The sequence below is a fragment of the Rhinolophus sinicus genome, chromosome 1, assembly GCF_057876585.1.
Source record: "Rhinolophus sinicus isolate RSI-liver-muscle chromosome 1, RSI-T2T, whole genome shotgun sequence".
In the NCBI taxonomy this organism is placed as follows: domain Eukaryota; kingdom Metazoa; phylum Chordata; class Mammalia; order Chiroptera; family Rhinolophidae; genus Rhinolophus; species Rhinolophus sinicus.
In genome coordinates, this window is record NC_142501.1 from 55609659 (window position 1) to 55629532 (window position 19874).

The window sequence follows — 19874 nt, forward strand, 5'->3', positions numbered from 1 at the left end:
TCCTTAGGACAGGAGGGGAAATGAAAGGCAAGTGGGGCCAGATGGCACAGTCACTGACTGGCACACTCAGTGGCCTGCACTTCATGCTCCCATAGGTAAGAGGTGGCCACTGAGGTTCTGTAAGTGGGGAGTGGTTAGATTCATTCATTTTCCACCAAATACTGACAACCCAGTTGCTGTTTGCTGCTTGCCCAATACCACATAGTAAGTAGGATAAAGAACTCAAATTGGAACCCAGGTGTCTTCCCACCCTGCCCATGCAGTCAATTACCCTTCGCCGAGCTCCCTGTGTTGGAGCTCAAGGGCCAGGTGCTGGATCCTGGGATAGGCAGAACTTCTGGGGAACTCACAGCCTGAAGGTGCAGACTGCAGACCGGAAGACATACCAAGGGCAGAGAAAGGAGCAGCTGGGGACTCTATATATCCGGGTGGAGGGATCTAATGAAGGACTCAGGGGCTTCATGGAGGGGAGCATGGAGCAGTTTTGGGGAGGTGAAGCAGAACTGGGCTGGAGAGAAAAGAGGGGGTGAGGATGACCCACGTCACATTTTGGAGGCGGGAAAGAACAAACCCTATGCTGCAGTCCTCATAAGCACTTATAGTCTGGCAGCCTGTGTTAATGGCCTTGTGCAACTACCCCCATGGCTCCTGTGAGCTATGTGGCTTGGCAGGGGCTGTGGGGTGGGAGCACAGGCTCTGGGACGCTGTTTCTGTCTCCCTTCCTCTTCTTTTGCACTAGGGGGCCACCCTTCCGGAAGCCAGGATATTTGGGTTCCAGATTCTTCCCTCCCCAACCTCCCCCAGACATAAATCACAAGTGATTTCATTAAATGCACCTCCTGCTGGGGATGTTGGCTCATAATTCCTCTCTGATTAACCCCCACTACCCCGGCAAGTTTATAGGCCAAGAGTGGGCGGGGGGGGGGAAGGGGGAAAGGGATGGGGGGAATCCCATGCGGGTGATGGATGCCTCTGTCAGCCCAGCTCGTATTTATTAATAGTCTTAATACGGGAAGCAATAAAGGAAGAGAGGGATTCTATTAATTAAATCATTGTTATAATTAACTTTCATTAAAGGAGGATCAATAAAGAGGAGTTGAGATGGAGAAAGGAGAGATCCATTATCTCTAATTTCCTTGGAAGAGATTCAGGGAATGAGATGGGGTTGCTAGGAGACAGTGATGTGAGGGAGGAAGGAAGGATGTAAGATGTCATCCAGGTGGGGCTGGAAGGGGGGTGGACCGGAGGGTTTCAGGTGGATGGAGGGAATGGTGGGGTGGCCGCAGCCCACCGAGGGGCCCTGAAGGGAATGGAGGGAGGCTGATAAGGGAGCACCTAGGACCATGAACAAGGGGGTACGTAGGCATGGCTTACGCTGGGTACTGAGAGCCTTGGTGAGCGCACAGGTCCTTAATAAATGCTTTATCACGTTGTGTGTGTGTCTTCTGGCCTGTGAAGCTGGTTAGTGAATGAATTTTTGTGACTGTGGAGTCAGAGTGTGCGCATGGCTGTGTGAGGATGGCAACAGAGGAGGAGAGGGAAGCAGGGATGGGAGGAATTTCAAATAGTCTTTAGAGGTATGGGGTTTTGGGTATTTTTTACGAAGTGGATACTCAAAGGTATCCACTCTTGACAGGAGTAATGCCTGTCCTTTGGCCCAAGTTAACAGTGATGGCTGCTATGGGGATGAAGGTCTGAGCAGTGGAAACCTCCCAACTTCTGAGGGATGCACCTTAGCCCGGTAACCTGGGTCCCAACCTGCCTCACCCTGGGACTAAACCCTGAGCATAGCTGATTCAGACCCAGTGTGCTCCCTCCCCCACTGCAGTATTCCCCAACTCAGACCCCCACCCGAGACAAAGGTTCCTCCCCCCTCTTCCCATTGGTGGCCAGCACAGCAGGGGACGCAATGGGAGAAAACCACCTGGAGTTCCCTCCCTCCCTTGTCCATTCACCAAGGTCTAAGAGCCAATGTTTGGACCTTCTCTGCTCCAATCACACCTCATGATAAGAACGCATTTTATTAGAAGTTATACATACCATATAAATATATTTGTCAAAACTACAGGTCGGGGGGATACTGGGGGGAAGCTCTTATTGCTGTGGGGAAACCTGGAGAGGGAGGAAGGGCTGGGAAACAGGGGCAGCTGGGACCATTTGTTCCTCCATCCCTCACAGAAGGCACAAATGCATTATTTCTTTCCCTGTGAGGACACTGAGGAGTGTGGCGAGGAGCAGGAGACAGAGTATAGAGAACCTCAAAAATACAAAAAAAACCTCCAAACGTAGTAGCTAATGGTATGGAAAAGGCTGGGGTGGGGACTGGAAGGCGATGGAAGGGGTACAGTAAGAGGAACCAATGAATCTCAGAACCCAGATCCGAAGAGTTCATGGTGTCCACGCTGCTGCCTCAATGCAGGCTCCCGGGGAAATTCAGGGAACATAGATTCCAAGTAAGAGAAGGTGGGGTGCCCCCGAGATTGGCATTGGGGCCTCAGAGAGTATGTGTGAGTGTGTACGAGTGTGTGTGGTGGTGGTGGTGTGGTGGCCGGTGTGAGCGACAGAAGCAACCGGCGCTAGGAGTGGCTGATTCTATTCCCTCTGGGGAAGGCCTCCTCCATCCTGGTTCCTCCAAAACCGCTTTCAGTGGGTAAATCCAGACACTGTTTTCAAGAAGGACCCCTGCCTGGACAAAAGAGCCAGGTAGAAGATGAAGTTGGAGAGCTTGGGATGGAAACAGCACACGGGAGTGGCTCTTAGGGAACAGAAGATTGTAGAGCCCATTGTGTTGGAAAAGAGGCATGAGACCTAAGTGTGTGTCTGTGCATGAGTGTGTGTAAGTGTGTGTCTGTGCTTGTGTTAGGGAAGGGTGAGGTCACTCAAAGGTGAAAGGACCCTGGGCGCTGAAAAAGAAGTGTCCGTCCATGTGGTATTCCAGGGCATCCTTGTCACTCTCAGCTGGGAAGCGCTCCTTACAAATAGGGCACTCCTTCCACGGGGGGGTGGCAGGGCCCCCAGTGCTGGCCTCCGACAAGGGACCGCCTGCAAAGCCACTAAAGAGAGACAGAGGGGAAAGGAGAGGGTCAGTGTGCTCTGTTGCCTTCTTGACTTGCAGACCTCAGGGAGTGGGACCCATTCGCCTGGGCTCCCGGAGTCCTGTTCCTAAGGCAGCAGCCTGGTTGTTCTCTCCTAGCCTCTCCCACGGTATCTTTCTCCCCACAATATTGGAAGCCTTAGTTTCCCCGGCAACCCGAGCCTCCGTGCCCTCCTTCTTTAGTCCATGATGGTTTCTGTAGTGAAGAGCCCATCCCCCAACTCCTGCTCTCCTCCCTCCATCTCCGTCTGTTGCCTAATGAGGCTGAAAATGAGTCTGACATCGTCCTTCATCTTCCTGCTCCAGCCAAGAAGCATGACAGCATCACCCCCACCCCGCCCTGAGCCCATCTCACATCCAGGCAAAGCTGGGGGCTAGGTGATAAAAATCTCTCTCCCCTGCCTTCCCCTCTTAACCTGCGGAGGAAAAGGAAGGCAGAGGGGGCAATCTGATACCTGAATCTCTGCAGCTTTCCACCCCTGCAGCTTTACAACCCAAAGGGTTCCCCCAGGGAAGTCAGGGAAGAGGGATAGCATCTCAGGGGTGGCCAGATGGATGCTGGATCCCAGTCTTCTCTCTGCTCCTGCACCTGTGGGGCTTGGTTACCTCCCTTCCTCCCCCGATGGAGCCAGGTACCTACCTGGTGGTAGGGGAAGGGATAGGGGCAGGAGAGAGGGGATGCAGGGCAATTTGGACTCCATGGAAGATGGTACTAAAATAACACAGAAGCCAGTTAAAGGCACGGCCTCTGAGGGTACATGCTCGTTGATAAGCTGAGGGAAGGGATTTACCTGAGGCACCAGGGATTTGGGGTGGTGGGCAACTTTCTGGGTAACCACATCTATGTCTCCTTTTCTTGGCTAGGGCCACGGAGAGGGAGGTTGGGGGAAAGGCAGGGGGATTGTTCACCTGGATGCCCTTCCCGCTTGCACCTCCCACCTGCATCCTGTCCTCCCCCTTTTGCGCTCACCTGGCCATGTCATAGAAGGCACTGCCCAGCTCAGGAAGCAGCAGGTTGGCCTCCTCACCCCCACTCTGCACAGCTGCCATCAGGACTGACTTCTCATCTTCAGCCTCCTGGGCACCAAGGAGATAGGTTGGTTTTGGGATAGTGTCCCAGGATGGGGGAGCAGGACACGGGCAGGTAAGGGCAGAGCAGTCCAGGCCAGAGAACAGAGGACTACAGTAAGAGTGGGGTAGGAAAGGTGTTTTGATGGGGGCTGGTGGATAAGAAGAGAATGAATGTGGGGAGCAGGGGCTAGTAGTCGTGAGGCTATTGGGTCAGACTGGGTTTTGGGGTGGTGTCCACTGGGTGGCCTTGAAGAAAGGCTGGGCCTGCCTCCTCTCCCCCCAAGAAAAAAATGACAGCCCCGTATGGCTACGACTTCCTGCTCTGGAGGCTGGGCGCTTGGGTTTGGCCCTAACCCCTCCTCCCTGCCCCTACACCATCTCTCCTCATTGCTCACCGAGTCAGAGCTACTGTCCTCAGCTGGCCCCGAGAGGTGGGGAGCAATGGGAGCTGGCTGGCTGATGACAACTAGGGGAGAAGCCTCTCGTGGCCCAGCAGGAGATGAGCCTGGGTCTCCACGCTCACATAGGCCATAGGGTGGGAGTCTCATGTCTTCTGGAGACTCATCCTCTGAGTCTGTCAGAGCCGCTGGGCAGCCTGTAGGGGAGGAGTGAGCAGGCGGAGAAGAAAGAAGGATGCATGGTTAGAGGGTGGGATCAGCTCTGCTCCTTAGGATAAGGGCTACAGTTAAATTAGGTAGGGGCCAGGGTCTGTGAAGGAAAAAGGCAAAACACAGAAGGCAGAGGCAGCTCCCAGAGGGGTTTCCCCAACAGGAAAAAGTGGAGCAGGGGAGAGCTGTCACAAGACTGGGGGTGTACACACTCAGTCCTGCAGCTGCCTCTTCATCCTCTGTGGCAGCGTCCTCATTCCACTTCTCATCTGCCACCTTCTCCAGGCGGGCCTCCAGCTTTCTCATGTACTCGAGCAGTTCCTGGAATTGGGGAAGAAAGAGGTGCAAGAGGCTGGGAAGATGCCAACCTTGCTGACCTGCAGAGCCCTCTTTGCATCCATGAACTCTGAGCTCCTCCAAGGGTGGGGCAGCTTAAGGTAGATCCTCACCCCTACCCCCTCAAGAGCCCTCCTTCACCCCCTGTATCCCTCCCTTCCCCCAGCAATCGTCCCCTGTCATGCCAAGACAGCTAACAAGAGGAGCCATGGTCCCATTTCAGCCTCTGGGCCCTCGTACAAACACGTTTCTAAGCCAAGAAGAAACTAAGTTTCTAGCCCTTAAGTCCTCAATTCTGGCATCCAAGAGGCCTGAGTCATGGGTCCTCTCTCACCTGCTTCTCTTCCTGCAACTGCTCCTTTTCCTTCTGGAGCACACGCAGGGCTGACCGCAGCTCTGTCAGCTCCCGCTTACTCTCTGACAACTGCACCTACGGGAAAAAGGCCAGGTGGAATGTACCTCCAAGAATCTGGGCTCTGGGACCTGGATTAACAATCTAGAACCATGTCTCTCCGTGCCTTCGTTCCTCTCTCGCCCCAACACACACAGGGGAAGCCCCAACACTTTTCCCACGAGTTCCTTGTCTTGGCCATGGGAGATTCAGTCACCAGAATCCTAGTCCCTGCCCCTAGAATGAGGACCTGGATAACTGCCTGTGGGCTGGGTGCAGAGGCCATGGTCATAGCAGGGGCACTCTATAATTCTTCTAAGTCATCACTACTAGGCCCAGGACGTGGGCCCTGAGAGCAGAAAGGGCCACTGCGTGTTTCAAACCAATGAGGGCTGGGGTGTGTGCACGTGAGATGCTGCCCAATCTATAAATGAGCACATGGCACTTCTGAGCCCACACCTAAGCCCGAGGGAGGGCCACTGGCCTCAGGAGGCCACAGGACCAGGATTTGGGTGGCTGGGTGCCTCACCAGGCTAGAATCCTTTTCCCGTGTCAGTTCAGTTCTCAGCACTTGGTTCTGGGTCCTCTCCTCCTGAACTGCCTTTTCCAGCCGAAGTATCTCTGCACTCAGCTTCAGGATCTTGTCTTTCTCTGCCTGGGAGATGACCAGAAAGGAAAATGGGAGGGTGAGGGAACAGGGACGCCACTGGCAATAGCACCATCCCTCACCGTGTCCCTTCATTTAACTGAATCTTTTGGGGGCAATTTCCCCTTCTTGTCTTCCTCCTTCCTTCTACCCCCTGAATGAAGAGATCTGACACACTGTTTAGGGATGGGTCACACCTGGGCAGTGAAGTGCTCCCTCCTCACCCCTAAGGCCTCTGAAGTACCCCCCCTTTTCTCCTCCCAGGAGATCTGACCACATTAAGATGAACCTGCCAGGTCCCCCCATCCCTCTACCTCCACACTCTGTAGCATCCCCGCCCGCTCCTTGCTCCACTGGCTTTTTTCCTCCTTTAAGTGCAGACTGAGTTCAGCCAGCCTGCCGTTGACTCCAGCCACTTCCAGACGGCTGCGGTGCAGCTCGGCGATGGTGCGGTCCCTGGCTCCGGCTGCGCTGGCCAACTCCTCCCCAAGAAGCGCGGCTTTCTGCTGGCTCGAGGCTGCAAGCTCCTGGGCCCCTCGAAGCTGCTCCTTTAGGGGCTCCAGCTCAGCCTCAGAAGAAAGGAGGAGATGGAGATCAGGGCTCCCAGTGAGTCATCGTGAACCAAGAAGGTAACTAGACTCCCTCCTTCCCCCACTGCATCAGGACGCCGGACTGGGTTGTTTAGTCTTTAGCCATGTCTTCCACAGACTTTCCTACAACTAGCCCTTGGAACTTTCTCTACTCCTTGTTGCCGAGGGGCTTCACTCACCACCCGCTGCTGGGCCTGGCTTAGGGTGTCCTTCATCTGGGCCACCTTGTCCTTCAGTCGTTGGGCCTGAGCACCCTGCTCCTCCTGCCGGCCCTTGGCCTCCTGCAGCTCCAAATTCAAGCGACGATTCTCCTGTTGTGCCATTTGGAGCTCCACCTGATGGAGGTGTAGCGTAGGTAAGGAAAGGGGTGTATGTGTGTGGGGTGGCCAGGGAGGTGAACCACTGTGATGAGAGGTCAAGGTTCCACCTCAGATTTAACACGAATTCCAGCATTCAGCCCTTGTCAGCACTTCTTGGGTTCTCAGCTGAAAGTGAATGAATCCCAAATATCTAGTCTACAGCTCCCGAAATGAGGTATCCAGCGTCACAGCCGAGGGGCTTACATGAATCTAGGTATCCCATGTCCCATTTCTGCTTCCCCCACTCTTCCTTTTAAATAAAAACTCAGCATATTCGACCTCCGATTCCACCCCAGGCCTTGACACTCTTATTTCTGTCCATGGTACTAACTACTTCCCAAGGCTCTCAGGCTGGATACCCTGGTGCCATGCTTGGCTCTGTTCTCTCCCTAGTGACCCACAGGAAAGGCTATTGCTTCTCCATCCTCCATCTTGTTCACAGTCACTTTCTCTTTTCTACTTACGGCCATAATCACATTAGTTCAGGCTCTGGTCATTTCTTGCTTGGATTACTAACCTCATAACTAGTTCATTTTCCACAAGGCAATCAGATTAATCTTCTTTAAGTACTGTTCTTTAAGTACATGTCACCCACTTGAGAATCATCAATTCCGCTTACTGCTTATAGAATAAAGATTAAACTCAAGATTGTCTACAGTCTGACCTAGGCCTTATTTCAAACTTTTACTCACATATTCAACTGCCCTGAGTATTCTGGACGCTAAGCCTTTGCTCATGTTTTCCTCTGTTCATCTCTGTCTCCCTTCATCTCTGTCTACTCAAATTCTACCTATTCTTCACTGCTCTGCAAACGGTTTTCAAACAAACTTCCACAGAAGACTAGGATTCTGAGGAAGCCATTTAGAGGTTCTGAAAATATGTGACTTAAACTTCTTTTAAATTATTAAACATTATGTTAAAAAAAACAATGCACAAACTCAGAAGTTAATATATTAGAGAACACCAACACATTGACATGTGCTTCCAGGTTAATTTATTTCTGTGCAAAACGCAGAATAAAGTTTCGATTGCATTTTCTATTGATGTGAAGAGCAAACTGAGATTGCAAGGTAGACACTTTAAAAATTGTTATCAATTTGCACCCACCTGTGTGTGACTCAAGGCGTTCTCAATATTGTGTAACCGGAACAAAATACAGAAAGACATTAGCTGCTGAGGCTGATAGAACACTCATCCATAACCTCCAATTTCAAAGTTTGGTATCCATCAAAATTACCTAATTGTTTTAATTACCTTATAAATAAATGTTATACATTTGAATTTATAAAAATAAATTTATAGTCATAAAATATTGCTTTTATTTATTCAGTGAGGTTTCACTTAAGATGTAAAGTTCACTGGAAGGTGAGGCAGAAAGGGTTCTGCTGCTAAAAAAGTTTAGAAATACTAGGCTAGTTTATGCCCCCCTTTTAAAAGTCCTTTCTAATGCCCCTAACAAGATGTGCTCCCATTCACCTCTGTGGCGCATCAGAGCGCTTTATTACACTTCTCTTGTGACGCTTATTATATTAATATTCCCCTTTGACTAATTCTGATTTGTGTATATGATATACGTTCCCTAGGAGAGTGTACACAATGTTTTCTTTACATTTTTATCCCCTTTGGTGCCCAGCACTCAGAAGGGACTCAATAAAATTAGATGAACAACTGAGAAAGCAAACCAACCCTGAGCCCTTACCTCGCTTTGCTCCTTGTCTGCATGCGCTTCCTTCAGTTGCCCAAGGAGCTTCTCTTGTTCCCGAGTCAGGGCCTTCACTGTGTCTCTAACCCTGTGAGTGTGGGGGGTAGGCGGTGGAATGTCAGATACACAACTGGTCACCAGAGAAGGAATGAAGGACTTGCACTTCTGTCTTGAGCTCTTCTACTGGTGCTCCTCTAGGCCCAGAACTCTACTTCCCTTTGGGACCCTCAAATCCCCAAACCAAGACAATCCTGTTCTAAGCCCCAAGCACCCGAGATTCCTGATTCTAGAGCACAATCTATAAATAGCTTTTCCTTTCTCTTTATGTATCACTTTAAGGAATGTTCTGTTGATGGATCCCTGGCTGTTTTCACTCAGTCAAGAGACCAGAATCCAGACTTCTCCAGACAAGAAGCAGTCATTATGAATTATAAACTTTTGGTCTAGGTTAGAAGTTGGCAGACTTTTTCTGTAAAAGGCCTGATAGTATTTTTTGGCAGGCTATGTGGTTTCTGTGGCAACTACTCAACTCTGCCATTGCAGTGTAGAAGCAGCGACAGTCAGTAAGTAAATGAAGGAGCCTGGCTGTTCCAATAAAACTTTATTTGTAACATTGAAATTTGAATTTCGCATATTTTCTCAAAAATACTACTTCAACCACTAAAAATCGCCAAAAGCATTTTTATCTTGTGGGCTATACAAAAACTGGCAGCAGGTGAGATTTGGCACATGGGCCATAGTTTGCTGACCCCCAGTCTAGACAGTCCCTAATGTTTTCCAGGTGCTCAGTCTGCTCCCAGTTTTTCTGTTCCATGATTTAGAACCTAGGCATTTAGTGTCTCCCTAGGGCAAGGCTAATGTATCCTGGACTGGAGAAGACTTAGGGATCAACTCACTGTTCGCTCTGGGCCTTGGACAGAATGCCTTTCCTTTCAAGTTTTAAAAAATTTCAAATCTACCAGTACTAAATGCAAGAAACTTAATTATGTCATTTGATGAAAGAAAGAACTAGAGTGACAATTTGGTGAAAATTTGAAGAAATTTGGTGAAACTCTGAAGAACAGGCAGGGGAGGTGGTCAATGATTGTGCTATTTGTTGTCTGGCAGAAGAAAGTAATTTATTCTGTGTGGCTCCAGACGTCTAAACCAGAACCAATGGGTGAAAGATACAGGACGGTAGAGTTTGACTCAACACAAGAGATATAAAAATGACAGCTGTCCGACAGTGAAAGAGGCTGCCTTCTGAGGTAGTGATCTTCTCTTATATGCCCCTTAAATACCTTACATTGCTCCCAGTGCCAAGATTCTATGATATATACCATTTTTTCAGGGGAGAGATTCCATAATATTCACGGATCACCAGTTCTAACATTCCCTAATAGTGAGAACAGAATCTAATCTTATTCTCTGCTGTGGTAAAATCTGAAATCCATCCTCTCTTATTTTGCATTGACTCTTCTATCTATTTTCTTTTTTCAAATCCTCTACTCCTAGCTCCTGCTTAGCCTTTGCTTCACAATAAATGGTAACTACAATTACCTCTGAAGGTGAGGAATACAGAGTAAGTTAGGAAAGATGGAGAACAGCGAGGCAGAAAAAGACATCCCCAGTGAATGGAGTACCCTGAGTGAAGTTGACATGGGAAAGAGAAACCATGTGAGACAGAGCATAGGCTTGCCTGCCTGAAACAGAAGGCTGGATGGAGTTCTGGGGTCATAAGAAATGACAGGAAATATAGGGAATAGAAGAGGTTCCCTCACCTGTCCAGTTCCACCTCCTTTGTCAGCACTTTCTCACTGATGGTTTGGATGTCATCTTCCAGTTCCAGGATGCGTGCCACATGGTCTCCCTGTTGTCGGCTCAGGATATCCCTCTCTTCTGTGAGCTCCCCGTGGGACCGAGAAAGCCCCTGGAATTAAGGTTCCCCCACAAGGAAAGTTGAGACTCATCTCAAAGAGTGGAACATACTAGAGTTTGACTGTTCCCACATCCCTACCCAGTCACCTTCTTTGAAAAAGAAACTGTAAGGCAATATTCCCTTACCATAGAATACGGTAAGCCACTTCCACCCTACCTCAGCATTCCTGTGTTCAAAGAACTGAGTCTAATTACAAATTCGGGATGTGTCTCCTGTCATATCAAGTTTAATCCCACTTGTTCCCCCTTAAACCTCTTTTTTTTGATGCCAGAAACAGCCCACCACCGTCTCCCTTTTACCACCTTCCCTGGGTTCAGCTCTTGGACCCTGTGTGAGCAGGCACGCCCATCCCCCACCTGGCCCAGCTCCCACCTTGTACTGCTCCAGCAGCTCTGCATGCTCCTGCCTGGCGGTTACAAGAGCCATCTCCAGCTCCTGTCCTCGGCTCTTCAGCTCTGTGATCTGCCCCTCCAGCTGTAGCTTGAGCTGCATCAGATCATTCCTCTCTTGCTGGCTCTCATCCAGTTGGTTCTATAGGGGCCGGATGAGAAGGGGATTGTGCTTGTAAAACAGACATTCCAAGGTCCCTTCCCAGTTACTCTGCAGATGCATTTCAGGGCTGGGAACTTCCATCAGTACAGGCTAGAAAGAGGCAAGTAAGGGAAGGCTCGGTGTGCTACTGAAGCCTGCTTGCCACCCAGCAGGCACACCAGCTCCCAGCACTCTTAACTGCCCACCCTGTTTTACCTCTTCCCACTCAACGCCTCTGCCCTCCTTTTTGCTCAGTAATTGCAGGAACCCCTCATCTGGCAGAAGTCTTCCTCAATTCACACAGACAAAAGGCATGGCACCCCTAATTTCACCCTATCTGTTCTGGAGTCAGACAGATGGGGGTTTAAATCTCCAACATAATTTTTATTAGCTATGCGACTCTGAACAAGTGACTTCCCTGAGTCTCTGTGTCCTCATCTTAAAGTGATCCCTTAGCCTGGCTGTTGTAAGATAATTGTAATGAGAATAATAAAGGTGAAAACAGAACATAGGGTAGGAGCTCATATACCTCTTGACTCATAGAAGATATAAACATCTTGCGATTCTTGTGTTGATTCCATGTGCATAGAGGGTTCTCGAGGGTAGGAGTTTGTCTAAATCACAGACAAGCTGCTAATCCCACCCCTCTGAGCCTTCATCAGGCCTGTCCTCTTGTCTGGGAAGTTCTGCCCACTTAGCCCTCGCCCTCATCGTCTTTCAGAAGACTTCCTTGCTAGCATCTATCTCCACTCCAGAATTCTTCTCTATTTGGTCCAACAGAAAAATAATATATACCACATATGTAATTAAAAATTTTCTAGTAGACACTTGAATAAAATACTAATAAGAAACAGGTGAAATTTTAACACTCTTTTACTTACCCAGTCTATCCAAAATATTATCATTTCAACATGTAATCAATATAAAAAATTATGGAGATCGTTCACAATCTTTTTTTTTTAATACTAAGTCTTTGAAATCCAGTATGTATTTTACTCATATAGCACATCTCAATTTGGACTAGTCAGTTTCAGGTGCTTAAGAGACACACGTGGGTAGCACCTCCGGTATTGGACACAGCAGGTCTGGGGCCCTACCTATCTTCTCTCACTCTCACCTATCCTGGAAGGGGGGCTTATCCTCCCCTTCCTCTGGTCAGTCCTTCTCTGGAGTGGCCTCATGCCATCCTCTGCATCTTCCTCTAGGGCCTAAGACAGGATACAGCACTTGAAGAAGCTCCAAAAGTTCTTATGAAATCTTGAGTGACGTTGGCCTGTGGGTGGCTTGCTTTCCTGCCCTACATGTTTGTGACTTTCTATGTTAAGATTGAGACTTTCTTGAAGGCAAGATTTCGTGCAACTCCCAACGAGGTCTCCAGCTGAAGCTAAGTAGAGGGGAGGGTACAGTGTGAAGGGACCCCTTGCAATGCTATCCTCCCATTCTTTTGCCCAGGAGCAACTCTGTTCTCACCTGCAGCACAGTTGCCTTGGGGACAACCAGCAGGATGTCAGAGCCACCATCAGTCTCTTCCAGAGTCACCAGTTCATCCATGGGCCTTGGTTCTCGGAACTGGAAAGGGGGGCTCTGCCCACACACCCGGCCCTGGCGGTTCACATATCGGAACTGGTAGAGCTGGGCTCCTGGTTTCGGCAGGTAGCTGGCTGTGGGAAAAAGAATGGACCCCAATATGATCCCAGATCCCCTCGGTGTATCTTATTATCCACTGTCTTTGGCTCTGGCCCCTTGCTCCTGGTTCCGTATTGTTTTCTCTCCTCTCCATCTCCCACAGGCTATTTCTGTTCCCTGGGGTACACTTCTCCCTCAATTCTGCCTAGTCCTTTCTTTCCTCTCTTGCCCAAACCTACTCTCCTTAATAATAATAATCATAATAATCATAATACTAGTTAGTACTATTTATTGAGTGCGCACTATGTACCAGGCACTGTGCTAACAGTTTTACCTATATCATTTAAAATCCTTATAATGTCCCTGTAAGCCAGTCATCCCCTTTTACTGTTAAGATAAACACAGAGAGGTTAAGTAATTTGTCCAAGATCAAACAGCTTGTATTAGAGCTGAGATTTGAACCCAGGTCTTTAGAATCTCATGACCACCTTCTTCTCAACATATGATGCCACCTTTCCCTCTTCCCTATCCCCTAGTTCCTCCTTCTTTTGGTAGGAGGCAGGATTAGCTGCCCTCTGCAGTTCCTTCCATCTCTAAGTCACTGATTCTATGATAATCCCATTATTCTACATCTGCTGAGCTCTGTTGGATATATTTCTTATTTTATTTATTTACACTTATTTTTCCTTGTCCTCTGTGCCTAACTTTTATGTTTCTGAGCCCATGTCTTCCATCCAAACCTCTATTGCTCTGGCTCCTGCCTCCCAGTTTTCCATCTTCCCTTATACCTTGGAACTGGACACTGGCGTGGATGAGGGAACCATCAGTTGTACTTTCAGGCACCGAAGACCACACAAACGTGTGATAATCCCGAACACAGGCAGCCTCCACCTGTGAAAGCCCAAGATGGGAGAGGAGTACGGTGATGGAACTACCCGCTATGGATGGTGGAAAGGGCTGAGAGATTAAACGGTGTGGGGGAGGGTGGCAGGTAGGATGGTGGTACAGTGGCGAGGATGATGAGACACAGGGAAAGTGGAGGGACGCTAATGTGTCAGGAGAGAGCAAGGCTAAGATGGGGAGATGAGGTTTGCTTATACAGGTGGCCTCTGTCATCTGTGACATCTTTTTCCCTTCTCTGTTCCTGAGAATCCAGGAACCTAGTCATTCCTCTTATTCCAATCAACCCATATCCCATAAGCCTGAGCCAAAGGGGGTTCCCTGGGTACCTTGAAGATGCCAATCCAGTCACTAGCACTGGGCACGGTGCCTGGGGGAAGGGTATAGTGACATTCCACCTTGGTGTTGGGGATGTAGGTCCGGGCTACATTCAGAAAGCTGACTCCACCCCGAGATGGTGCCCGGTTTACTGATGATGATTCTTCCATCCTGTCCTCGAGATATCTGCTCTCCTATGAAACAAAGGGTTAATATCCTCAAGTCTCTACTCCATCCCCCCCCCGCAACTCCCTCCCCACCTCCCCACAGCCCCAGCCACAACACCTGGAGATGAAGGTATATCTAGGATCCAGTCCCTAGGGGTTATAGGAACCTTTTCGATGTGTCATCTTAGTCTATAGGACATAAGTCTGGCCTTCCAAATCTGCCTCCATCCTGTCTCACACTGCACCCACTCTGAGTCATAGACTCTTCTTAGAGTTAAGATCTCTCTAATTTCTGCTCCCTTTTCACTGCCCCACTGATCAAGTCTCAGTACCGTAGGCTCTGCCACCCTCAGTCCCTTCTTTTCCACCTCTTAACATTTTTGAGTATGACAAATTCTTCAGCCTCTATCTCCACATCCCATCCCCCACATATTTTGGCTCTTGAATTCAAAATCCAACTGAAGCGTAAGGCCCGTTCATTCTGAGCATGTCTCCTTGTTCACTCTTGAGCTTGTTGACCCAACTGTACACAGGAATGACTTATGACACCTGAAAACAGCAACGAGTCTCAGAAAGTAATGATTGTGTCTTCAGAGCTGGACTATGGCTGGGGGAGAGGCAACAGGCCAATCCTCAGGCCCAAGTCCTCAATTCTCTCCCCTTCTCTGAGCTATCTACCCCCATGAATTAAAAAACAAACAAACAAACAAACAAAAAAAACTTCCACTCTCATCCAAGAGACAAAAGGAGAGGGAGGATATAAAGAAAAGCAGGTTCTGTCCTCAGCTTCATTATTCCAGGAAGTCAAGAATTCTGGAGGCGGCTGTTACAAGGGTGGAGTGAAACACTCAGCAGGAACGTGGTGGTGTGGGGAGATGGAATGTGGGGGCCTGGAGTCAGGAAAGCCCCACCCCTGGGCAAGGGACAGACTGGAAGGTGGGAAGTAAGGGGTCCTAAGAAAGGGAAATGTGTATATAATGTTGATCGAAAGAAAAGATAGTTCAAAAGAATCTAACATTCTTCTCTTTAGGTCTTGCCTGGAGCAGGACTAGAAACCTACTGGTTTGACTACCCTGTTTCCCCAAATTAAGACCTAGCCAGACAATCAGCTCTAATGTGTCTTTTGGAGCAAAAATTAATATAAGACCTGGTATTATATTATTATTATAAGACCCGGTTTTATATTATAGTAAAATAAGATCAGGTCTTATATTAATTTTTGCTCCAAAAGATGCATTAGAGCTGATTGTATGGCTAGGTCTTATTTTCGAGAAAACATGGTATATGTTAACCTAGCTCCAGTATTTCCCTTTCCATTTTCTCTCTGCTCTCCTCAGCCTCGATTCTAAGTGTCTGCATCCCTTCAGCTGTTTGGATTGGTAGACGGAGACATACTATAGGATGAGATTGAGAGGAAGAGGTGTTCCAAGTTAGGTGGGGAGAGTTAATTGGAAAATATGGGGGTGGGGTGAGGAACCATAACAATAACAATCAAGAGAACTCAGCCCAGGCTGCGAGATGGCCACGAGATCGTCATCGAGCTCTCTAGCCCACTAATCTTCATCCTGTGTCAGCCGCAGCTGACGGCATCCAATCAGCCATAGCCACTAGTCATGTGCACGTCCCAAATATCACAAACCCACACCCATCTGAAGTCAGGGAGGTAGGAACTTTAAAAGACAAAAACTCAGAAGAGAAGGAAAGGGCCAGCTTTACAAAAGGGAGCAATTTTTACCTCCAAAACAGACTGAATTGAGGAAAAGAGGTTTCTTTGGATTTTCATCTCTGAAAAATCCCTAGTTAAAACTAGTCCTGTTTTCTCCAAATACAGTTCTCTGGTTTTCTGGGGGGGATGAATTGTCCCAAAGATCTAAGCCTGGGGAATCCAAAATACTCGCCACAAATAAAATCCTCAACAGTTGGAAACATTCCCCAGGCCCAAAAGAGAGCTCTGGGCACCTAAGGTGTGTGTGTGTAGCCAGACACATGTTTGTATTGGGGGGAGGGGGAGGGTCCCATCCCCCCACTCTATAAGGGTCTAGAGTTCCTTGACATTCTACACCGTGGAGGTTTTATCCCCAGGGAGTCAGCGTAGTAAAGGCCTTTGGATTGGTGGGGGTGGGGTGGGGGGGAGGGGGTGATAAGGGAAAAGGGAAGGTTTGTGGGGGCCAAGTCTTGCATAGGAGAGAATGAGCAAAGATTTCAGCCTCTTCCCAACTCCCTTAAGCGTATCAAACTTTATAGAGAAGGCCTGAGAGGAAGGGTGAGAACAGTGAGGTGGGCACCCCCTCGATCAGGGCCCACTTGAGACCAAGAACTGCCAAAACTGTGGGGGTGGCTGCTCCGGTAGGGAAAGTGTTAAAACCCAAACGCTCCTGCATCCCCCGCCTACAGTTCCCTAAGCTTACCCCTTCACAGACTGGAAAGTGGGGTGACTGCCCATAAGATCGCCCCCAAATTAGGCCAAGTTTCTTACCCCACAGACGGATCAGCTGTTCCCTCACCTTTCACCAACAACAAAAACAGCACTCCGACTCCGAGAGGGGAGGGAGAAGAGTGAGCGCGAGGGCTTCTGGGGCTTGTGGTTCCTCCGCCTCCTTTTGTCGGCCAGCTCCTCGGATACGGGACTACATATCTCAGGAGGCTGTGCTCAAGGAGGGCGGAGTGGAGGGAGGTCGTGGCGGCGGCCTCACCACTGCAGCTTGGGAGGCGTAGTTCTCACTTCCATGACAGCAAACGAGGGTGTGGCCTTCAAAGGACTTCACTGCCCATGATTCCTTAGGAGGGGGCAGGCTGTGTTAGTAGTGACTGCTAGTTTGTAACGTGCGTGGTTGGGGGGTGGGGAGGAGTTACGGTTTTAACGCCCTCTGTGTATGCTTTGCAGTGGTCCGAACGAGTTCAGCTACACTTTCTCGTTTACTTTTAACAACAGCAAGCTGTGAGTTAGGTGGTATTGTTATTCACACTATAATTTACAGAGGAAGAAACTAAAGCCCAGAACGGTTAAGGAACCGATTTTAAAGGATCAAAGCTATGATATGGTAAAACACCAGGTTTGCACGACTCCAAATGCAGTACTCCAAGTACATCACAGCTATTTACCATTTAGGGGATGGGAAACGAATAGCTGTGCTAGCAGTTTCTTCTTTGCCTCAACCTCAGGGACAGCCCCTGTGAAAACTTTGCGTTGTACACGGCTGACTATTTTTTTCCAACAGGTTTCAGTGACAGGGCCCTGCCAATATTCACACTCTCCTACTGGGCTCTCCTAGAGTGACCTCTAGGTTTAGGAAGAGGATCATTGCCTGAGGTTGAGGTGGGAAGGGTGGGAGGAGATGAAGTGGAAGAATGAAGTTGGAAGGCAAGCATGGCAGAATTCAGGACCAGTCTCCACTCATAAACAAGCCACTTACAGGGCCAGTTTGCCCCAGCCTTTTAATTGGCTTAATTAGGATAACAATACATGTTGTTGCTCCTATTTTTATTTAGGAGAGGTGAAAGAGTCACACTCCTCCCACAGCCCAAGTTACATTAAAGCCTTGGGCATCCTGCTCACCCAACCCCACACACATCCCGGGTCCCCTATAGTCTGAGGCATTTTAAATGATCTCTTTCCCTGTCTCTACATTAGGGGATTACAGTCTAAGGATGGATTTGCTCTTCCTGCGTGCCTGCTTTAATTCTGCTTCAGTAAGTTATGGAGTCTCTGCCTTTTCCAAGTTTTTTTGGTAGTATTTTGCTTTTATGACTGAATAGGGTGTTTGGTGCCTGCCTTTGGGTACCTTACACCTGAAGATCTCCAAGCACTTAACAATAAGTCACTGGGCTTCGCAAGTATTAGGTGACATGTCTGTGTAATTAGTCAGGATTTATGAGTTAGGGAACAAGCTGCTTGATGAGCTCAAGGTCCTGGGGTAAGTTAAGAGTGAGGCCAACCAAAAAGAAAACAAAACAAAAAAAGAGTGAGGCCTGTTCAGGGACCCAAGTCTCAAGTGTTCTTGGGTTTTGTCTTACACCCAGAATAAAGGCTTGGAGGAAAACTCAGTCTCAGCTGGAGCTAAAAATAATAACTTGCATTTACTGGGTTCTAAGGATGTGTTTAAACTAAACAAAAAAGAAGTTTTCTGTTTAATACAACAGCCTTATATAGTAGGCCCTATTATTATCCCCATTTTACATATGATGAAGACTGAGGCACAGATAATTAAGTGATTTACCTTACTAGTCACCCAACTAGTAAGTGGCAGAAATCAGAGTTTAAGCACAAGTAGTCAGTACACCATAATAGTCAGTAGTCTGTACACCGTACTGTCACACCAGAAACTCCTGGTATGTGATATTATTAACTCTCCTTGTTCTAAGGAACAGTGCTGTTAATTAATCAGGGAACCAATGTTCACTGAGCATTTCTACTCATGTGCAAGGCATGAAGTGATGTGAAACAGATTCATTCAACAAATGTTGTGTCAGAAATTTTACTAGGTATTCATTAAATTTTGTTGAAAGAATGAATATAAAATATAGATATTTGAAGGATGGATTGGATTTGGATTGTTTGGCAGGACAAGATCTAGGAAGGATAAGCTTATTCTAGGCTGAAGGCAAAGATTCAGACAGAAGTGGGAATGTGTAATGTTTACTGGAATCTAGGAAGTCACTTAAGAAAATCACATCAATTTTAACTTTTTTTTTCAAACTCAGAATGTTGGTAATGACTGCCTGGGATGTTTTGAGAGGGAGTGGGAGGAAAGAGTTCTGGGATTAATTAGTAATGTCTGTCATATACTTCAGATGGAAGATGGCAGTTGTAATAGGTTGACTTATTGTTTGAAATTATTTACTTTCCTGCCCATTGCCATGTAACTTGCAGTATCTCCTGTAGAAGGAGTATATGTCTCATTTCACTGACTTTGAACTTGATCATGTTTCATATTTTGGCCAATGGGATGTGCGTAGATGTGATTCATGCCATGTTTGAGCATTTGAGTTTTCATTTTTCTTGTTCTTCTCTGCCACTAGAATGGGCATAATCCACAGGAGAGTTGTTCTTTCTACCTGGGTTCTGGAATCAGAAGACCCATGGAGCAGAGCTGCAGCCTGCCCACAGCCTATGTACACATCAGTCAGAAATAAACCTTTGCTGCTACAAGCCGCTGAGATTTTGGGATTGGTTGTTACTTCAACAAAGTTGACTAATAACCACACTTGGATAATGATATCAAGTTTGAAAGGTAAATGGTATCAACCTTGAAAGATTAACTTTGAAAGGTGAGTGTAAGCTGGAGTGTGGAGAATCTTGAAGGCCAGGTGAGCCAGAGCCTGCCATGTGTATGTGTTTATCAGATCTCTTTCTTTCTTTTTCTTAGAGACACAGCTGGACCACATTTTTCAGTTTCCCTTTAAGTGATTTGTTCCACTTCCAGGCTTTGCTCATGAAACCTCCCAAGGGAGATCCTTCATGCTCTTTGCTTTCTGGCTTGATGCATATGAACTTAAGCACAGTGACCTTGAAGGCCAAAAGTTAAAAATGGTGGGGCCACAGGTAAGAAGGAACCTGGCTCACTCGGCAGAGAACTGCCAGCTAATAATGAACATGTGTTTTGGATTTCACTTGACC

The 19874-nt window shown here is 48.0% G+C and overlaps 1 protein-coding gene across 2 annotated transcripts; it reads right to left on the bottom strand.

Moving 5' to 3' along the window:
- Nucleotides 1–2002: 2002 nt before the first annotated feature.
- CALCOCO1 (calcium binding and coiled-coil domain 1) lies at nucleotides 2003–16905 on the bottom strand. 2 transcript variants are annotated; one of them, XM_019724420.3, is made up of 16 exons: nucleotides 16734–16865; nucleotides 14102–14284; nucleotides 13661–13763; nucleotides 12717–12907; nucleotides 11088–11246; nucleotides 10558–10706; nucleotides 8795–8885; nucleotides 8203–8223; nucleotides 6916–7071; nucleotides 6461–6715; nucleotides 6030–6155; nucleotides 5444–5539; nucleotides 4986–5094; nucleotides 4561–4760; nucleotides 4065–4171; nucleotides 2003–3053 (listed from the first exon to the last, which is right to left on the bottom strand). In XM_019724420.3, the coding sequence occupies exons 2-16, from the start codon at nucleotides 14258–14260 to the stop codon at nucleotides 2876–2878; spliced, it is 2100 nt and encodes a 699-aa protein (XP_019579979.1). In that variant the 5' UTR covers nucleotides 14261–14284; nucleotides 16734–16865; the 3' UTR covers nucleotides 2003–2875. The 2 variants fall into 2 exon arrangements, with proteins under 2 accessions (XP_019579979.1, XP_019579982.1); XM_019724423.3 differs by lacking the exon at nucleotides 8203–8223 and having other exon boundaries at nucleotides 16734–16905.
- Nucleotides 16906–19874: the final 2969 nt, after the last annotated feature.

Excerpts from the sequence above, each read along its gene's own strand:
- CALCOCO1 (XM_019724420.3), bottom strand. The coding sequence starts at position 14,260 with ATGGAAGAATCATCATCAGTAAACCGGGCACCATCTCGGGGTGGAGTC. Across the intron at positions 6,156-6,460 it reads GGATGCTACAGAGTGTGGAG|GCAGAGAAAGACAAGATCCT; the intron begins GTAGAGGGATGG and ends GTCATCTCCCAG. Across the intron at positions 4,761-4,985 it reads AGAGGCAGCTGCAGGACTGA|GCTGCCCAGCGGCTCTGACA; the intron begins GTGTGTACACCC and ends CCTCCCCTACAG.